Source organism: Falco cherrug, chromosome 1 (genome assembly GCF_023634085.1).
Source record: "Falco cherrug isolate bFalChe1 chromosome 1, bFalChe1.pri, whole genome shotgun sequence".
NCBI classification, from domain to species: Eukaryota; Metazoa; Chordata; class Aves; order Falconiformes; family Falconidae; genus Falco; species Falco cherrug.
The window spans coordinates 20,403,692-20,421,882 of record NC_073697.1 but is presented as its reverse complement, the minus strand read 5'-3'; the positions used below and the strand labels follow the sequence as shown (position 1 = coordinate 20,421,882).

Sequence of the window (18,191 nt, the reverse complement as noted above, 5' to 3'; positions counted from 1 at the left end):
TTTGAAACTCCAGGGGATGAAGAATTAAAACAACCATTCTGCCATTATCCAGAATCCTGAAAGTCAGCATAGCAGCTACTGCACAAATTTACCTTCCCAGTTCTCAGAAGTGTTACAGGAGGTGTGCATATAAAGAGAAATAATATATAGAATAACCAAGGGGAAAAAAAATAGAAGCTCAGTTGCATTGCTTCATCAGTACTAACACTGGGGCCTTAAGTACTTAATAATATGAATAAATCCTTTAAAATTAAACACATGTACACAAAACCTTTCTTCTCAGTTATGTTTGATAACTGACCTGATTATCTCAAGATACCATCTAAAATTTGGCAAAGAAAATTTCTCAAATTATGAGACTGGTCTTACATATCCTTGTTTCAGCTTCTTGTATTAAGAGATAAAAAATCCCCCAAAAAACATAGAAGCATCAGTACAGAAGTACTTGTTTGCTGTAGAAAAAATTGTCACAGCTGAGAAACAGACTCAAAGCCATAAATAAAATAAAAGGTTAAGCTTGGATGAGTCTCAAACTGCAGAGTTCCTGAAGAAGATTTCTTTTCTGGAGCTTGGGAAACATCCAGATTCATCCTACTTTTTTAAATTTCAAAGCACTTTCCCTGTTTCCTAGTGTTATTAAGGGCTGTCCCACTGCAGATAGTACATTAATCCGTACAATTTATTATCTACCCAATTTCCTACTATTTTTGCAAAGGAAAGCAAGCTTTTAAAGCGTCAGTGTCTAAACATTGTATTAGCTCACAAGGACCTTATGCAGAAGCTGAAAGGCCAAGAGGAAAAGGGGATGGACAATAAGTGTTTCATAATATGAATGAAATTAGGTAGATGAATTAATTTTGTAGACTGAGGGTAAATATTAGCATAGTACATATTAATATAATCTATGTCTGCTAATCATACCTTATGACATTTATAGCTACTCTTAAACTATGGAGAAAAAAGGACTGTGTGGAGTCAGCATATTTATTTTGATGTAGACTGAGGGCCTTGAACCCAGATTATCTTTAACACAAACATCCTCTTACGTACACAACAGTACCAAAACATTAGAGTACTTGCAACAGAATACAGAGGCTTTGGATTCAAAGTCAATTCCTTGACCTCAGCCTATGTCACTTAGCAAAAAGGCAACTGGAGCACCATCAAATGTGTGGAATATATCACACATTACATAAAATCTGCTGAATGTTGCAGTTCAGCTTCCATAGGTTTACATCACAGTTTACATTAGTTGACACCCTGCTTGGCAGTCTCAGCAGTCAGGCCAAGGATTGACAGGACATGAAGAGACTGAACTACCTTCTCACCTCAACAGGTGGTTCCTCCAGAACAGGGTTGAGACATATTGACGAGACACTGTGGGGAAGCTCGCAGTGCTGCTGTCTGTGCTGTACCTGTTCTGTGGATAAATAGAAGGGTTCAGTCTCTAGGGCTGTCAATCTGGCACCTTTCACGAGCGCAAAATTCATCTTGTTTATTTAAAAAAATGCCCTTTTTTAGAACACTCACCACTTGAGTGATAGTTCTGAAGAGCACAGCGATTTGTACAAAATTCCTACTTAGCATCTCCCTGACAGTTCTCCTAGTCTTTCGGTCAAAATACAAGTATTCATCTGCACATTTTAACTTCACTACAAATAAAAACACCTAACTAGGCATACCCACATGCAAGGGTATACAGATCATTTGCCTCTTTTGTGAATGACCCAGAAACAAGCTAGGTCTATTACAAAAAGCCACGCAATTCTTAATGAGGAAAGGTATCCCCCAAAGAAGCATGTTGGTTCTAATACTGTCCTTTTTTGTACAAATAGGTTCCAGATCAGAGGTGGCTTCCATTCAGTCACAACAGGGGACAGCCATACAATTAAAGCAACTGAGGATGGGCTCTTACAGAATATTTCATGGCAGCCTTTCCTACCATAGCATTTGTGGAGTCTTAAACACAGCCCAAGGCTACTTATTCCCAATAGAGAAACTGAGGGAACACAGTTGTTTCAATTCATTATGCTCCACAGGACCAAATAACCCTGGATTAACCATAAACCCTTTAAAATCCTGTGTCTGCTGACCTATTTCTACTTACTGTCATATCCTCATATTTTATTATCTGAATTCATCCTCTATACATAGCAACAAAGGAGCAGATGGGGCAAAAACTTCACCTTCTCCTGGGTGGAAGTAGTCTGCGTTATATGGCACAGAACATGCACCTTCATCCAATGTAACCTGGATGAAAGATGGGTACTTTTTTTCTGTAGCACAATCCAATACTGCATTTGCCTCTTTGAAATTAAGATACTATTCTCTTCCCTTGTCACAAAAATGGAACCATATTCTTCATAGGATCACTCAGTCATATAGTCTGAGCTTTCTCAAAAGACATCTGAGCTAGTTCCACTCGCGTAACACTTCCCAGTGCTGACATCCTCAAGAAGAGACCAAGCTTTCACGTGCACCTACACAGAGCAGCATACTACCTGTATGCAGAAACAGCACACCAGAGGTACTACAGGAAGACTATGAGTTAGCTCCTGCCTCTCAGATCTGTAGCTATAAGGATCTAACATGTGCTAAATTAGGGTTCCCATCACAATGCTCTACTGAACAGAGCAGATAAATGGTGGAGTTGCTAAGTGTATCTCCCAGTGAAATCCTGTGAAATGTGAGTAACTAATCTCCTTCCGTTATGACCCAGACATTCCTTCTGAATGACCCAACATTCACCCACACCTGAAAAATGGTTAAAAGCACATGTTGCGGGAGCCATTTTTATTCTGGTACTTCCAACACAAAATTGTATTAAACCACCCCCATAAAGGAATCACAAACAACAGCAACAACAAATTTCCATCCAACACACAAAATAGGAATTCAAAGGCATAAAATGTAGATGTATCCTGTTTCCTACTACAAATAAACAGTACATAGCGCTGCTCTAAAACCCAAGAGTTTTTTCAAGCATGTTGCTATCCAACCTGAAAGCATGTTTTCTGTTAAATGCTGTTGATTTAACTGTTTTTAACTACTATACCCATCATTCCTAGTGCAGGTTTCTAAGTTCCCTGCTACCAGCGCAGTAACTGTGTCCTGGAACTCAAAAAAGCACTGTGAACTTATTCAGAGTCCAAATTTTCTTCCTCCAAAAGAAAACAAAACCTAGGAGGACATCTTAAAGGAATACACACCTAAAGAACCATTAAAAACCCAATTTGAAGAAATACACAGAAGTATGATACATGGTAAAGGGTTTAAATTTCCAGTTACTGGATCAGCATTCCTGTGAACAAGCAAAAGAACTATCATCATCTCCTAGTAGTAGTGCAGCCCTCCCAAAATCATGGCACTTAAAACTATTTTGGCATCCTAAATTACCACATCCTTGACTTATTTATACCTTACAATTCGTTTTGTGTATACACATCCTTACTCCCCTTCATTATCTACTATGTCTCCTTATTTACACTGTTTAATGAATGGAGGCATGTCTAAAGAAGCCATTCAGGACAGGACATCTATGTCAATCTCCTGTCTCATGCTCATCTCTTCATTTAGCAAGTGAAATTAGAGACCTAAGTGTGGATGGGTGAATATTCACAGCTGTTTGGGTAAACTTCATGTAAACATAGGAATAAGTTTCTTTCATTATAGGACAGCATTGATTTACAGCCAGTACTATGTGCAAACAGGTTCAGGAAATAAGCATTCCAACATGCTTTAAGGAATTCTGTCAAAATAAGGCACTCACTAAATCTATCTAAATTTTAATATTTTTCCCATTAGTGAAGTCTCTAATCCTTACTTATGCTAGTGGTGCTGCTGCTTTAAACACAGAATTGGGTCAAAGTGTTTACTCATTCATACTTAATCCTGAAGTCCATTTTCAGCCCAAACCCCCTACCAGTCATCCACTGCAAATTAATATAAGGAAACATGTAAAAAATATTCATTTCAGATATAGAAGTATCTTTCCAGATAGTATTTTATACCTTTTCCTTAGAACATATCCAATTTGTGAGATTTTTGCCCCATTTTCTTAATAAAGTCTAAAAAATAAGATACAATCACAGCATAATGGGGAGCTAATCTTGTCCTTCAGCAGGCTTCTGCATTCGTTCTGTTTTAGACAGTCATCACCACTTCCATCCTGAAAGAGGCGTTATTATTACTCTTAGATGATTTATGGCTGAAAGTGCAAGAAATGGTGCAAAGATCCTGTGCCAAATTCCCAGATGACATATAACGTGAGCCAAACTGCAAAAGACTTGTAAATATGGGTATATCGGGGGCGGGGGGGGGGGGGGGGGGGGGGGGGGGGGAGGTGTCCCCTTTCTTTTTTAGAGTCTTGTAATTCTGAAATAGCAGTCATGGATATAGCCTTGCCATTAAAAATGTAACCCCAGGTTAAAAATAATGATAGGCATTATAGAAATTAGGCCAAGCAGATTTGAGCTTAAAACAACAGAAGCAGAGCATCCCTTCATAAGCCTATTTTTCAGGTAATGTTTCTTCTCATGTTTTAATGTGTGAAAACTACCCAGTGCAAATACAACATAGTTTGAAAGCATCTACTGCTAGGTGCAGCAATGACTGCAACAGGACTACACTCAGTTTTAGTCAAATATGGTATTTTTTTAAAAAAACAAAAGTTTGAAGACATTTTACATTAGTTACATTTTGACTCAATAACCTAGTACTAAAAAAAAAAAAACACAAAAAAAAACCCCACACAACAAAACCCCCAGAAAACTCAAAATGGGGATTTACTCATGCTTTTAACTGTGATTTCCTTCTGCTTATTTAATTTTTTTTATTTTTTTTTTAACTAGAATTCATTTAGTATTTTGAGATTTTGGATATAACAAGTAACACTAAAAAATACATTCTCCAATACTTCAATCCCATGTTTATAAGCATGCCAGAGCTTAATGATGAACCACTTAAAAGAAAAAAATAATCTGCAAATCTGAGGCTGGCAGACCTGTAAACAACAACAGCAGAGTGCTTTACCTTCTTGTGATTCTTGTAAACATTTCTGTGGGCAAATCCCTTTCCACAAAGCTTGCATTTATAAGGTTTATCTTCACTGTGTATTATTTTGTGTGCAGTCACTTGATCAAGTCGTTTGAAGGACTTATTGCAAACCTCGCAGGTGTAGGGGCGTTTTTCTGCAGAAAATGAGTGGGGGACATTTAATCTCCTGTTTATACGGGGGGGAGAAGATGAAAGGCAGAGACAGTCATCTCCTCAGAGAGATTTTTGCAATTAAGTCAACCCAATTAAGATTAAACCAATTAGAAAGACATCTAATGCCCTCTATATTAGACAGTTAAGTCACTTCACAAAAGATGAGCCATGGTGTATCTCAAGAAATTGGCACATTCTTTGCAATAATCATCACTAAAACTGAATTCTGATTAATTAGCTTAAATCAAAAGAGAATGACTTCAAAGACTAAAACTCTGTTTCCAGATTACAAATGTGAAAGAGGGCATGACAGTTTAAATGTTTTAAAACTTAATTAACAATATACATATTAGCTTCCAAAACCAAAAGTTCCTATGCAAAAAGCCTTTATGCTTCAAATGGTGACTGCAACTTAACTACATTAGTGCTCATTCAAAAGTGTCAACAGAAAGCTAGGAGCCTCTGAGATATAGATTATGTTACAAGAAATGAGCATTTGGTGAGGACTGATACCAAGAAAAGTTAAACTGTAAGCCTACTACGCAGCTGTAAAAACCTTGTTCTAAATGCTAATGTATTTGACAGAACAATGTTTGTGTTTCCGTTGTGTTGGTTGATGTTTCTAATCACTGGTGAAAGATATAGAAACACTAGATGGCAGCGATCAGAAATCCTGGCAGAGCCAATTTGTGTCATACTGGCAAACCTAGGGACAGGCCACTCCCCGCTCACAGTGACCTGTTCTGGCAGAGGACAGGCACAATGAAACATTTCTGTGTGGTCTGTGAAACTGTGTGGAGTATGAGCTGCTTTCGTCCATATGAATGAATGTTCCCCTTTTTATCATAGATCTCTGTCTGACAGCATACCCCAGCTTCCATCCATTTCTCTTAAACGTGAGATTGTAACCATTGGTTCTTCACCTCCTCTCTAAGCCAAAAAGCAGTCTTTTGCCCCATCCAAGCTAACTGACATCATCTATCCAGCTAGCATGAAAAAATCATTTGACAAAGCAGCAACAGAAAGACAACTATTAGCATTACACCTGGATTTTGAAAGGCTTAGAAAGGATAGCTTAGAAGGTTTCCTTGGAACCTGAGATTTGCTTAAACAGCTCAGGACAACACAGAATTTATCAAGCCTTCTATGAGAAACCAATTCGGGTAAAATTCAGTATTTGTTAAATTCATATACACATATAGAGAGGTTTGCGTTATTTTTGCACATTACCTGAATGAGTTATCATATGGCGTTTTAGCTGGTTAGCTGAAATAAATTTCTTGTCACATTCCTGACACTCAAAGATTTCATGGACCTGCAAAATAAGTGTTTAATGATAAATAAACATGCGTCTCAAACAAGATCACGTACAGAACTTCTCTAACAGCCCGTAACTACTTCTTAGTCAGCAGCTACACTAATACTTACAAATATTCTGTGGTTCCCCCCTCACTAGTCCCTTGGTGAAAAACAGTATCTTTCAAAAAATAAATATTCATAACTGCAAAGAAAAAATCATCACTAAAACTATATTTAGAAACACAAGTTATGCAAATTTGCAGTATCAGATCTGTTTTAAATAACATTATTATGAAAGCATTAAAAATGAAAGCATTAAAAAAACAGATGCAGATTACCTTTTCAGAACATTTCCTTCCAGTCAAGACATAAATAAAAATAACACAGTAACTACTTCAGAGCTGCTATAAGAATTTTAAAAAACAACTGCTATCAAACTCAGGACTGTTTTTCTTAAAAGCTTTTAGAGGTAAGACAGTGGAGGGGCAGCAGTGGCTCTTGAACCGGAAATGCAGTAAGCATTACCAAGATTTTCAACATCACACAGCACATAACGTCATCAAGGACTAAATATTGGAAAATAGAAGAGGCAGTTGAGAGCTGAAACTTCTGATATTAAATAAAAAAAAAAAAATCCTGTCTTTTATTGTTTGCTCCCCCCAAAATCACAACACATACATAGTTCTCCACCTGCTAAGATTACCATTCACCACCTGCTCTGTAACACATTTGCCATCAGCAGCCTCTTCTCAGCTTAGCTACAGTGCAACTCAATATACATTGCTTTTTGAACTGCAGCCTTAGACAGCAAAACTTCTGTAGGAGGATCTAGTGGCTAAAAATAACAAATATCAAAGGTTCAACACAATACTCTGATACAAAACATTTGTGAATATCACAGTAAAGAAGCTCAACTAAGACTTCTACTTCAAACAAACAAAAAACTCAAAAAGAGATTTGCCATAAGTATTCTATCTCACCATGTTTATATGCTGCTACTCACAAAATAACTTTAGAGCAAATTAAATGTTTTAATAAACTAAAAAGTGGTTCTTATTTCCTACAACCTCTGCAACCTTGCACACTTTGGGAAGTGATGCTTAACCAAGTGCTCAAACAGAATCAGGTGGTAAGCTCAAATGAAGATCATTCATTCTAAATATTCTGTTTACCCAGCTGCATTTCAGATTCATTTCTCTGAAATGCGCACACAATCTACTGCTCCACCCTTTCCCCAACAGATCCAAATTTTACTTTAATTGTTGACTGAAGTTTACATAATTCTGCAACCAAGCACTATCAGAATCCCCTCTGAAACAATTAATTGAAATAACTTGTAAGTAATTCTTAAACATAATATTTAATACTTAATCAGAACCCAGACTGTGCTTTAACACTACAAATGTCTGATTCCAGCTTAGGAGCATTGTTCAATAAACAGTCTCATTTATTATATCTGCATCAAAACAGAGACTTCGGAGCATGTGCATTAAAAAGGTACAGCTATCAAATATATATACCATAGCTGATACTCTAATCAATTCTTTAGAAAAGAATCAGACAGACCTGTGTGCATGTGCATTAAATAGCTGTAGCTATCAAGCACATATTCTATAGCTGGCACTTTTTAATTAGTTCTTCAGAAAAGTGCACAATTACATGGTAAAACAATGGTAATAAAATACAGCACAATACTCAAATCGATTTTCATTTTAAGAAAACTTGTCAAGCAACATGCTCCACAAGTATACAGGCTGTAATACCACAGACAAGTACTCATGTAATGGTTTATTCGTATAACAAAACTAGTCTCGTTAGGGGTCTCTAACAGCTATCAGCTTTAACTTCTGCTACATTAAAGTCAGATTATACCTACAATAGTTTCATAGGCATTTGAAGAGCTACACCTTCAGATAACAACTTGCTAAGTGCTATATAAAACAGCAAACATCTGAACAAGATTAATATATGCTTAGATAAATATACTCCTTCACTTAGAAGACTGATGATCTTAAAATTTTCATGAGGTCTATTGAAAAGCAAGAGGTCATTCAAAAGTTTTAGGGGTGAAACTGAGCTAAAACTTTGAAGATACAAGTAATCCATGATCGGCTTCTCCAAAACCTAATCTGAATTTCAATCTACCACTCCAAGAACTGGATGAGACTATCTGTTGGAAGGCAGTGCTCTGAGAGAACAAGGATATGAGAATATTGCATCTAATTGAAATTATTAAATGCTACTGACAATTTTAGAGTTGTGTTCAAAATTTAGTTTCCTCTACCTTTCTATGGCTTTCACAGTGATTGTGAAAAATAAAGATTGCACAGTAGAACAAAACACTGCCCAGTGTTGAAAAAAAAGGGCAGGAAAAAAACCAACACAGAGACACTTGGAACCAGTAGGTGAAAAAGTGGGGGGATGGGACAGGAATCACAGGTGATGTTTAAGGGTGACTCTCCTCACCAAAGTTTTGCAAGAAGTCCAGCTCTACAACAAAGTTAAAACAGAATCAGGGATTTTTCATAAGCAATAAAACACTCTCAACCTCTTAGAACAAATGGTGAGAGCAGGATCCTTCCTGGTTCTGTTGCTTTCTCTCCAGCAGAAAGGATACCTCCTAATGGAATCTTACACATTCATTTAAGAAACCTGCTAAGAAATCTAAAAAGGCAACAGCACTAACTAGTCTTACCAGTGATGCACAATCCTACATTTCATACAGGCACTTGTTTCATGACTTTTTCCAAAGTCAAAAAAACTTTATACTGCCTGACACTCAAAGGTGTCCTTAATCTTCTTTCTTAACAGGAGAATTAGCTACTTTATCGCTGAAAACACCTGCCTACAACAAGAGTTAGAATCTCACTCCACTGCTGTACAGCCAGAAACATACCCCCTCTGTCTACTAACAAGTACAGAAAGTGTAGCACTATCAATTCTGACTGCATCTTCCTGGGAAAAGAACAACACTGAGATTTGTTCGAACTTTTCTTCCCTTTCCACTTAAAAGAACAGTAAAGCCTCAGTGAAGAAGCCTGGCAGTCTGTGCTATTCACACGTATATGCTCTCTTTTAAGTTCAAGTTCCTGTAATCAATTCAAATCCCAAACATGAGCCACCTATGCCTAAGGTACAAAAGGAACTCTTTAGCAAGAATCTACATCAATGAAGGCAACATTCCCCTTGCTTGCTTGCTCACTATTATCACAGTTGAATGAATGCATTTTGCATTTTACTTAAACTTTGGAACTTAGTATCAGAATATAATTCAGGTGGTGTTTCATTTGCTATGGCAGGAGACATCAGAAACTCACAGAAAGGAGATTTTACAGCAATCTTTTTCATTCTATTACCCAGTCTTCTGTAAGCTCCTATACAGCATTTCCTGAGTCATGTTTGCTGGGAATTTATTCTTTTTATACTACTGTATCACTTAGCAGCCCAAATCATGGACTGTTATGAATATCAGACAGAAGGATATCACATGACAATTGGAGGATAAAGAAAAGAGAACAGGTGGATATAGACAGAATAGAAAACAAAAAGATTACAATCACCACAAAAAGCAATAATACCAGTGGATTAACATTGTAACTGTTGCTAAAGTTTTGTAGGCATCATACAGGATGAGGATTGTATTATGGTAAGTAGTTTTGGAAATCAAAAAACCTAAAAAGTGTAGATAAGACTATTCTAGGTAGGACTGTGATCACTAAGGAAGACAAGATCAGAATCCAAAATAATTAGAACACTGAATAAAGTGCCAAAATGCTCAGTATATAGGAAGGAGAAACTAAATGAACAAATGCTACATGATAACCAACAGTTTACATAGCACCACTAGAGAAAACATTAATGAATTCCAAACAAAATACTAATAACAAGATTGATGATGCTGTTAGAAAGCACTGTCATTCTGAGATGTATTAATAGACATATTCCCTGTATTAATAAACTCAGGACAATCATTCCTCTATACTTGGCACTACCAAGTGCTCAACTAAGCATCACTGCTCTTCTAGTTTGGGCAGCTGACTTCAAGAAGCATACAGATAAAAAAAGAGAGAATCCACAGGAAGAAAAAGCTTCCTAGAAGCAGAAAAAGCTTCCTAGAAGCAGAAAAAGCTTCCTAGAAGCAGAAAAAGCTTCCTAGAAGCAGAAAAAGCTTCCTAGAAGCAGAAAAAGCTTCCTAGAAGCAGAAGCAGAAAAACAGATGTATGAAGAAAGGTTGAGATAATTGTTCATACAGCCTAGGAATTGCAAATGGAGTTCACAACAACTGTGCAATATGATAACTGTTACAAAGGCAACAGTGGTGACTTCTTTGGCATTCTCTCAGGTAAGACAATTAACTCAATCTACAGTGAAAAAGACTTAAATAGACATCAGCAAAAGAGAACACAGGATTAATGAACACATTCTAAACAGCTGATGGCACTAAAGCTGAAAGTCAAAGAGAGATCTATGGAGGTGGTAGAACTCTCTTTAGTGGAACTTTTCAGGAGATGAAACAGTACATATCTAGGATGATTGAAGTACATGCTGACTCCCCTTTGTGAAACAGAATGGGCTAGAAAACCTCCTGAGGTGTCTTCCAGGCCTACATTTCATTGAATTTATTGAGATAAACTTAAAAACACAAAACAGAAAAAAAAAAAAAAAAAAAAGGAAAGCTGAGCTACCAAAAATTAGCATGGTACAAGCAACAGTCTGGAAAACAAGAAGGTTAATACTAAAGGACAGGCAATGATGACAGCAAAGTTTAATTATATATGGCTAAGAAAGGGCTTATCTTTAGACATTCAGGCACAAGCAATATGCAAGACACACAAAGCTAAAAATGGGTTTCAAAGATAACATGAAAGCTACAGATCTGAATAACCATGTTTTCAGAGAGTAAACAGATCTCAATCCCCCCTATAGCCACCCTCATTACCTTCTTTCTCTATGTTTGTCAAATTTCTCTCTTTCTGTTGTATTTTCTGTTATTCCTAAACTTTACCTTCATATTCTCTACTTTTATTTCTTTACACTGAAAGGAAACAGGTGGAAAAAAATAATCTCTTTTCCTCCCTGTTTCACCTACTATTTTCTCACTGGTTTTATTGCCTGTCTAAATATTTTTGGCAATGTTGGTAATGGTTCCCACCCCACTTCCTACAAGAGCAAAGTAAATAAAGCAAACGGAAGGCATGAGTCCCACATACAACCTCCTTCGCTATCTGATACAGGTGTGAATCCAGAATATTTTCTGGATATCTTAAAAGAGGATCCAATCAAGAAGAGGAAATACATTTTTATGCACAAAATCTTCACGGTGATTTTTAAGATAAAAAAGCACTCAACTGACGTACCATCAATGCTACTTGGAAAGCCTGTTAGTGTGTGTCATAGTGTCTGAACAGAATTAGAACTAATGAAACAAAACAAATATTTTAATAAAATGGACACACTAACTACGATACTTTGCATTTTTCAGGGCCAACATAAAGGGTACTGATGTGTAAAAACTTCTAATTAGATGTGACCAGGCATACCACCATTTGGTTTGAGAAGTAACAAAGTACAACCCTGTTACAAAAGAAATGCAGGGCATATTAATAGAAGCAAAGAGAAAAACAAGTTTAAAAAGGGGGGAGGGGGGGCACTATTTCCCTTACAACAACATATTTTAATTGATATCATCTATATCCTCAATGGATTCAGGTTATAACCAGAGCATTATTAAAGACTTACAGTTAATCTGATAAACAGTACAATGTAGCTTTTTGCAAAAACAGAATCTCCTGGGGTTTAGTGATTCATCAAATTAATCTTGCAGGGACTTCCTTTGGGTATAATGGATTCAGAATCTCATATTCATAGTCCATCTGTATTTCTGTATGAACACCCTTATTTCCAATAGATGCTTTTCAAACTGTTAACCCCTCCTGTTCCGATTATAAAAGATTATGGGCACCAACAAAAAGACATTAAAAATACGGTTTGGGGGAAGAAAGTTTTTTACTACAGCACAACTAAATTACAAACAACACACCCTTACTGTTATGTCACAAAGTAATAAAGACTGAATTCATTTTGTACAAAACCTGAAGGCTCATAAACCTATTTTATGGCCTGTATGTATCCTATTGTTACATCATTTAGCTTAGTGTTTAAGAATGCAGTAAGATATTTCAGAAGTTTAGAGTTTAAGAAGAACAACAGGCAACTTTGACTTAATCCTGGAATGTGTGAACAATAAAAGCACAAACATCTTTGTATTTGGTAAAAGATGCATTAAAACTTTAGGAAGATTTCTGGTTTAACCACTTGTGATTACAAAAATAAATACCCACAATAAAATACACTGGGTTTGCAACCATGAAAGATTACCCCAAAGGTTTGCATTACAGCAGCTTTTAAGTGACCTAAGCAGCACAGTCTCTCATCTTAGTGAAGTCAAAGCCTGCTGTGGGTTAGCCTTCATCTTACTGACCTTTCGATGCTCTTGGAGATTTGTTGCTGAGGAACATTTCTTATTGCACACGGAACACATCAGCTTCTTCCTAGAATTTCCTGAAACAGAAACAAAATACCACCACCATCTTAAAAAGGAAGTGCTAAGAAAGAACCTAAATATTTCCACTGAGTCTGTGACTTTTCACTGGTCATTTGACTGACAAGATTTTTACATTTGTATCCCATCTTCAAAGTGTTCCATATCAGTTCTCTGTGGGTGTCCAACAAACCAGTTACTGATGGAATGTAAATCAAGAAAAGTAGAACAATAAAGAAAAAAAACCCTTCAAATAGATGTTATTATGTATCATCAATCCAACTCGATGAGCACAATTCAAAACTGAGAACAACTCACTTCATAACTAAACAGTTGATTTCTCCCAGTAGGAATTAGTGCAGCAATGACAAAAAAGATCCCAAACTGAAGTAAAAACCACCACTTCCCCTTTTTCTTTATTCAGAAAGCATTAAGCATTCTACTATATCAAATATTATTAATGATCTTCAACTGAACAAGACAGGGAAATTGTATTAGCACCAGATCATAAATTCAAATCTCGTCTAAAATGTAAATTATAAAACAAGTTACAGGTCAGCTGCCAGATGTATTTTCGTTCCCTTTTCATAGTTGCTTTAAAAAGTCACCGAGCATTTAATTGGGTTTATCTATTTACCTTTTGAAATTAATTTTAGTAACCCACAAGGCTATTTTATTACAAGACAAAGCTACCACAAACTTAATTCTTCGTTATAATTGCTCGTGCAAGATATTTCCTAGCTTATGTAAAAAGTACTCATACTACATTGAACACTAAAAAGAACAGGCACAGAAAAAAGAGGAGTACTCCTTAGTCAACCACACAGCAAGTATGGATCATAAACGAACTCCTTAAGATAGCTTTCAGCTCAGTTTTTCAGACTCTCAGCATCCTCTATCTTTCCTCCTCTTACTGTCCTAAAGTATTCATATTATGTTGATTCTTCTTACTACAATGCATCCTGTCAATTGATTGGTTTGATACTTAAGTTTGTACTACAAAGATATACTTAATCTCACATACGCATTTGCTGTTATAAAACTTACAAGTAATTATATATACTGATATACATATAAATACAGGAATACACTTATTAGTACTTCAAGTTACAAGAACATTAATGATACCTTTTCAGAGGAGAGAAGGGTGATAGTGAGTATCTGTTCACAGCTTTGCATAACAGTCAACACACATAACCCATTCTACTTTCCCTTGCCTCCAGGTAAACACAAAGCAGGAAGGAATTCTAGAAGCCTCCCTCAACAGTAGTAGGTTATTTTCCTTCCTGCACCGACATCAGTTGTGGTTTCTGTGACTCCCAAGCAGTAAAATAAAAGCTCTGCTCATTGTGCAGCCAGAGCAAAAATATCTTCCAGGCATGTGCTCTCAGTCATGTCTGGAGTGATCATTCAAGAGAAATGCGGAATTTGTATACTAATACATAACTGACCAAAGTTAAGCCTAAACATAACAACGCTCATGGATGAAGAAAATTCTTAACTGATACTGAAAAAAGGAGATAATCCTTTCTAAGAACAGTTTTGGAAGGGTTTCTGTACACTGTAAGGATTTGGCAGAAGAAAGAGCTTTCATGTAATGAAAAATCTTACAAAGCATCTCAGTGCTGTCATCATCAACTAAAGACTGTTTTCTTTGCACTCTGGTATTCTGCTGTCCCCACACAGACTGATCTGCCATTGACATTGAGAGGGGACATGCAGAGACCAGAATGACAGAACTGAGATCTGCATTGTGGACCTGAGAGCAGTATTTTGCCCTTTCATGAAAACAGAGTGAAGCCTGATTGAAAACTATTGATTCAGAGTGCACAGATATAAAAACGCTACAGCCTAACGGGACTAGTGGATTGTCTGATCTGGCTTCCTGCACAACAGAGGCTATAGAATTTTATGCAATACCCTCATCAAGCCTAATTGTTTGTGAAGCATATCTTCCAGAAAGACATCCCATTGTGTCTTGAAAATACCAAAAGATCAAGAACTCACCACTTCCTGTAGCAGTTTGTGCCAGTGGTTGACTTTCCTCAGTACTGAAATGTTTTGCTTTATCTAATATTTGCCTAGTTTAAACTTCCCCAGATTCCTATTACATTTTCTGCAGTAGACTAATGATTCATCAGGTATACAATAATTTGTCCCTAGGGGAGGAGAAATAGGTATTCTTGCAATTCGTTACTTCTTAATTTTCTTTTTGCTACAAATGAATCCATTAAAAAAGAAACCAAAGAAAATGTTTACCCTGATTTGCAAATTCAAGGCTAGAAACATGTTAGAAGATTGGGGTTTTTTACGAAGAAACACTAAACTCTTTCTTACCACTGTGAACATTTTCTTTATGTTTTTTCAGGGCATCCTTACTCTTGAACCTCTTCCCACAGCTATCTGCCTTGCATATGAATCTGGCGTCCCCTCTGCATGCCTCCTTGTGCTGTTCATAACTATACAGGGTAATTGGTAAAAAAAAAAAAAACAACAGAAAAAAAGCAACACATAAAGCAGTATCTACAGAAACCAGACACATCACAAGTACTCTGAGCTTAATGCATGCAGCACTGCAGAGTTCCAAGGCCACCTCATGCATTACTTACAGCAAATAGGAATGAAAGCATTTGACTTCTTTCACTGTTAGGATTCATATAAACTAACAAGCTTCAAAGCTAACATGCAAAGGGAGGCCAGCAATGATATGACAGCAGTCCAGTAACTCAGACACAAAACCTCAATTCTGAGCTGAAGGAAGTATTGCAAACAGAGCACTGAAAACTTCTTGAAGAGTCTCCTGGGCTGACATTCTCTGTGCACTGAAGTACACTACAGCAAAATAAAAAATAAAAAAAATAAAAAAACACAAAATAAGAGGAAAATTCTACAACTTACACAGGCTTGCAGTAGCTAAAAACATATATACAGCTCTGCAAATCTTTAAGTGAGTAATCTGTTCCATATGTGAACTCTTCTAGAATTTAATGGGACTAATCAAATGCATAAACAGCAAGAGTCAGGATCATACTTCTGTATCCTCATACAGATAAATCTTACTTTGCATGATGTAAAATTTTACTTAACTAGCTGTACAGCACAAACCCAACTTCCACTATAGACTAAAAGGAACAAATCTAAGTTCAAGAGAAAATATTTAACTGCCTCCACCAAATATTTCTCTGCTATGTAATTTTATTTATTTCCATGAAAGAACACAGAGCTCATACACAGCTGCCAGTTCTAGGAACGTTTACATTATTTAGATGTAAGAAAGAACAATTTATTACAAGAGCAGCCTTAAGGGCATTCTATGCAATATGAATCTGATTCTTTCCAATACAGGAGAGTTAGATTAAATTACTATCTGTAATTACTTAAGTATCTAATGCACTATCTGTAATTAAATGTATAATAAGTAATATGTCTACTTTATTGCAAGTAAAAAATATATAAACAACAAAAGATATAAACAGTTATAGTTTTGTACAAAAGTGTAATTGTAAGACATATGACTTTAGTGACAAAACTGTACATTTACATTATCAAGAAAAGTAAAGATGGGGTCTTAAATCTCACATCTTTCATGTTCCTATTTGTTTTTTTACCATCACCCAAATATTTAGTTAAGCTAATATGAACCATCTTTTTTTTCTCCTGAATCTTACTTCAGTTCTGTAACTACACTCACAGTTTAAAAATTCCTAAACTACTAAATAGACCACTGATGGAGACCAATGGCTCTGCATCAAACAGCAGCTCTGATCTGATCTACAGTGTATGATTTTGACACTTTAAAACTATAGTGACACTTTTGCAATTCAAATTGAAGTCTCCGATAAAAGAAATTAACATAGTAAAGGACTAATGTAAAGGGTAAGGGTACAAATACATAAACATAAAAATTAAACCTTAAATTGTCGTTAAGGCAAGAGAAACAAATGATTGAATAAAATTGTTTTAAACTATCCCCAAAATGAACACTTCTGTTTTTACTCACTGTCTTTGTAGAGCTTGTTTAACAGGGAATTTCTTTCCACAGTTTCTGCACTTAAATTCCTTTTCCTCACTGGGTTTTTGGTGCAAAGTCTGAAGATGTTCAGCTAGAATCTCCTGGCTGGCAAAACTGGACTCACAGTTTGGGCACGCATGGTCCTCTTTACAGGTAAGGGGATCTGCACGATTGGAGGCAAAAACAGTAAAGGAATAGTATTCAGGGAATATTTTGATTACATTAAGAGATACTCTGCCAGAAACCAATTATGCAAAATGGCATTGCAAAATTCACAAAAGACATTGTCTCTGAATGGATTATAGGCACACTATCTTGAGTGGATTACCACCAGCATTACTGAAAATAGATGCAAAATATTAAGTTGGGTGCTGTTAGCCTAAATTAGTCATCCAGGTTGTCTCTACTTTGACAAAGATGCTGAGAATTCACCAGACAGCTCAGGTCACCTACCTTTTCTTAGACTTCTAACCTTAGGATTGGCTGAACAGGTTTATGAAAAGGTTTATTTCTCTCCCATTTAAGACAATACCCCTCTCAGAGCAAAAAATTAGCTTTCATAAGACTATATGTCTTCTCATGAAATCTAGGCTCACTCATTTACTCAGTAATTCATGGGACTGGCTGCTCCTTATTAGGTAAAGAAAAGAACCTCAATTCAAGCCAAAATAAAAAGATAAAAATAATACCAGAGCTCAGACTAAACCTGAGGATTCCAGTTCCCCAATACTATATAGTTCAGTGTTCTCTTTCTTTGTTACTTTTTTTTACAGGTTGCTTACCTGCAATTTTTTCACCAGCTGGTTGCACTTCTTTATTGTTGCCACTGTCTTCATCTTCCTGGATAACAGTTACTTCTTCCTCCTCCTCCTCCTCTTCTTCCATGTCACTGTCCAAGTACCCAATCAGAAGTTCTGTGTCTGTTTCAATATCTTCCACAGCCAGATAGAAAATATTTTCCCCTTCCTGTTGCAAACAATAGAGTACAAGCAATGAATAATTACGTCAGAAAAAGTAAAATCTGAAGACAAGTATAGGACCCTGTACTAATATTAGCCCTCACCTATGGAAGGGCTGGCTCCATTTCTCAGGGACCACAATGCTAGGACCACCCTTCGAAGACTTCTTTCC

General features: G+C 36.4%; 1 protein-coding gene across 5 annotated transcripts in view; it reads right to left on the bottom strand.

Annotated features, from left to right (window-relative positions):
- PRDM5 (PR/SET domain 5) overlaps window positions 1–18,191 on the bottom strand; it is an 87,128-nt gene that overhangs the window by 43,247 nt on the left and 25,690 nt on the right. For 3 of the 5 annotated variants that reach the window (XR_008729842.1, XM_055696400.1, XM_055696418.1), the window contains 7 exons: window positions 17,843–18,026; window positions 17,049–17,223; window positions 15,788–15,880; window positions 15,386–15,507; window positions 12,989–13,068; window positions 6,439–6,523; window positions 5,032–5,189 (listed from right to left, as the gene is read on the bottom strand). Coding sequence is in view for 4 of the 5 variants with exons in the window: in XM_055696400.1 (XP_055552375.1) it covers window positions 5,032–5,189; window positions 6,439–6,523; window positions 12,989–13,068; window positions 15,386–15,507; window positions 15,788–15,880; window positions 17,049–17,223; window positions 17,843–18,026 (897 nt within the window). In the remaining variant the exon portion in view is untranslated. Of the gene's footprint in view, window positions 1–1,328; window positions 1,421–5,031; window positions 5,190–6,438; window positions 6,524–12,988; window positions 13,069–15,385; window positions 15,508–15,787; window positions 15,881–17,048; window positions 17,224–17,842; window positions 18,027–18,191 lie in introns of all 5 variants that reach the window. The other 2 variants (XM_055696405.1, XM_055696408.1) reach the window with 2 other exon arrangements.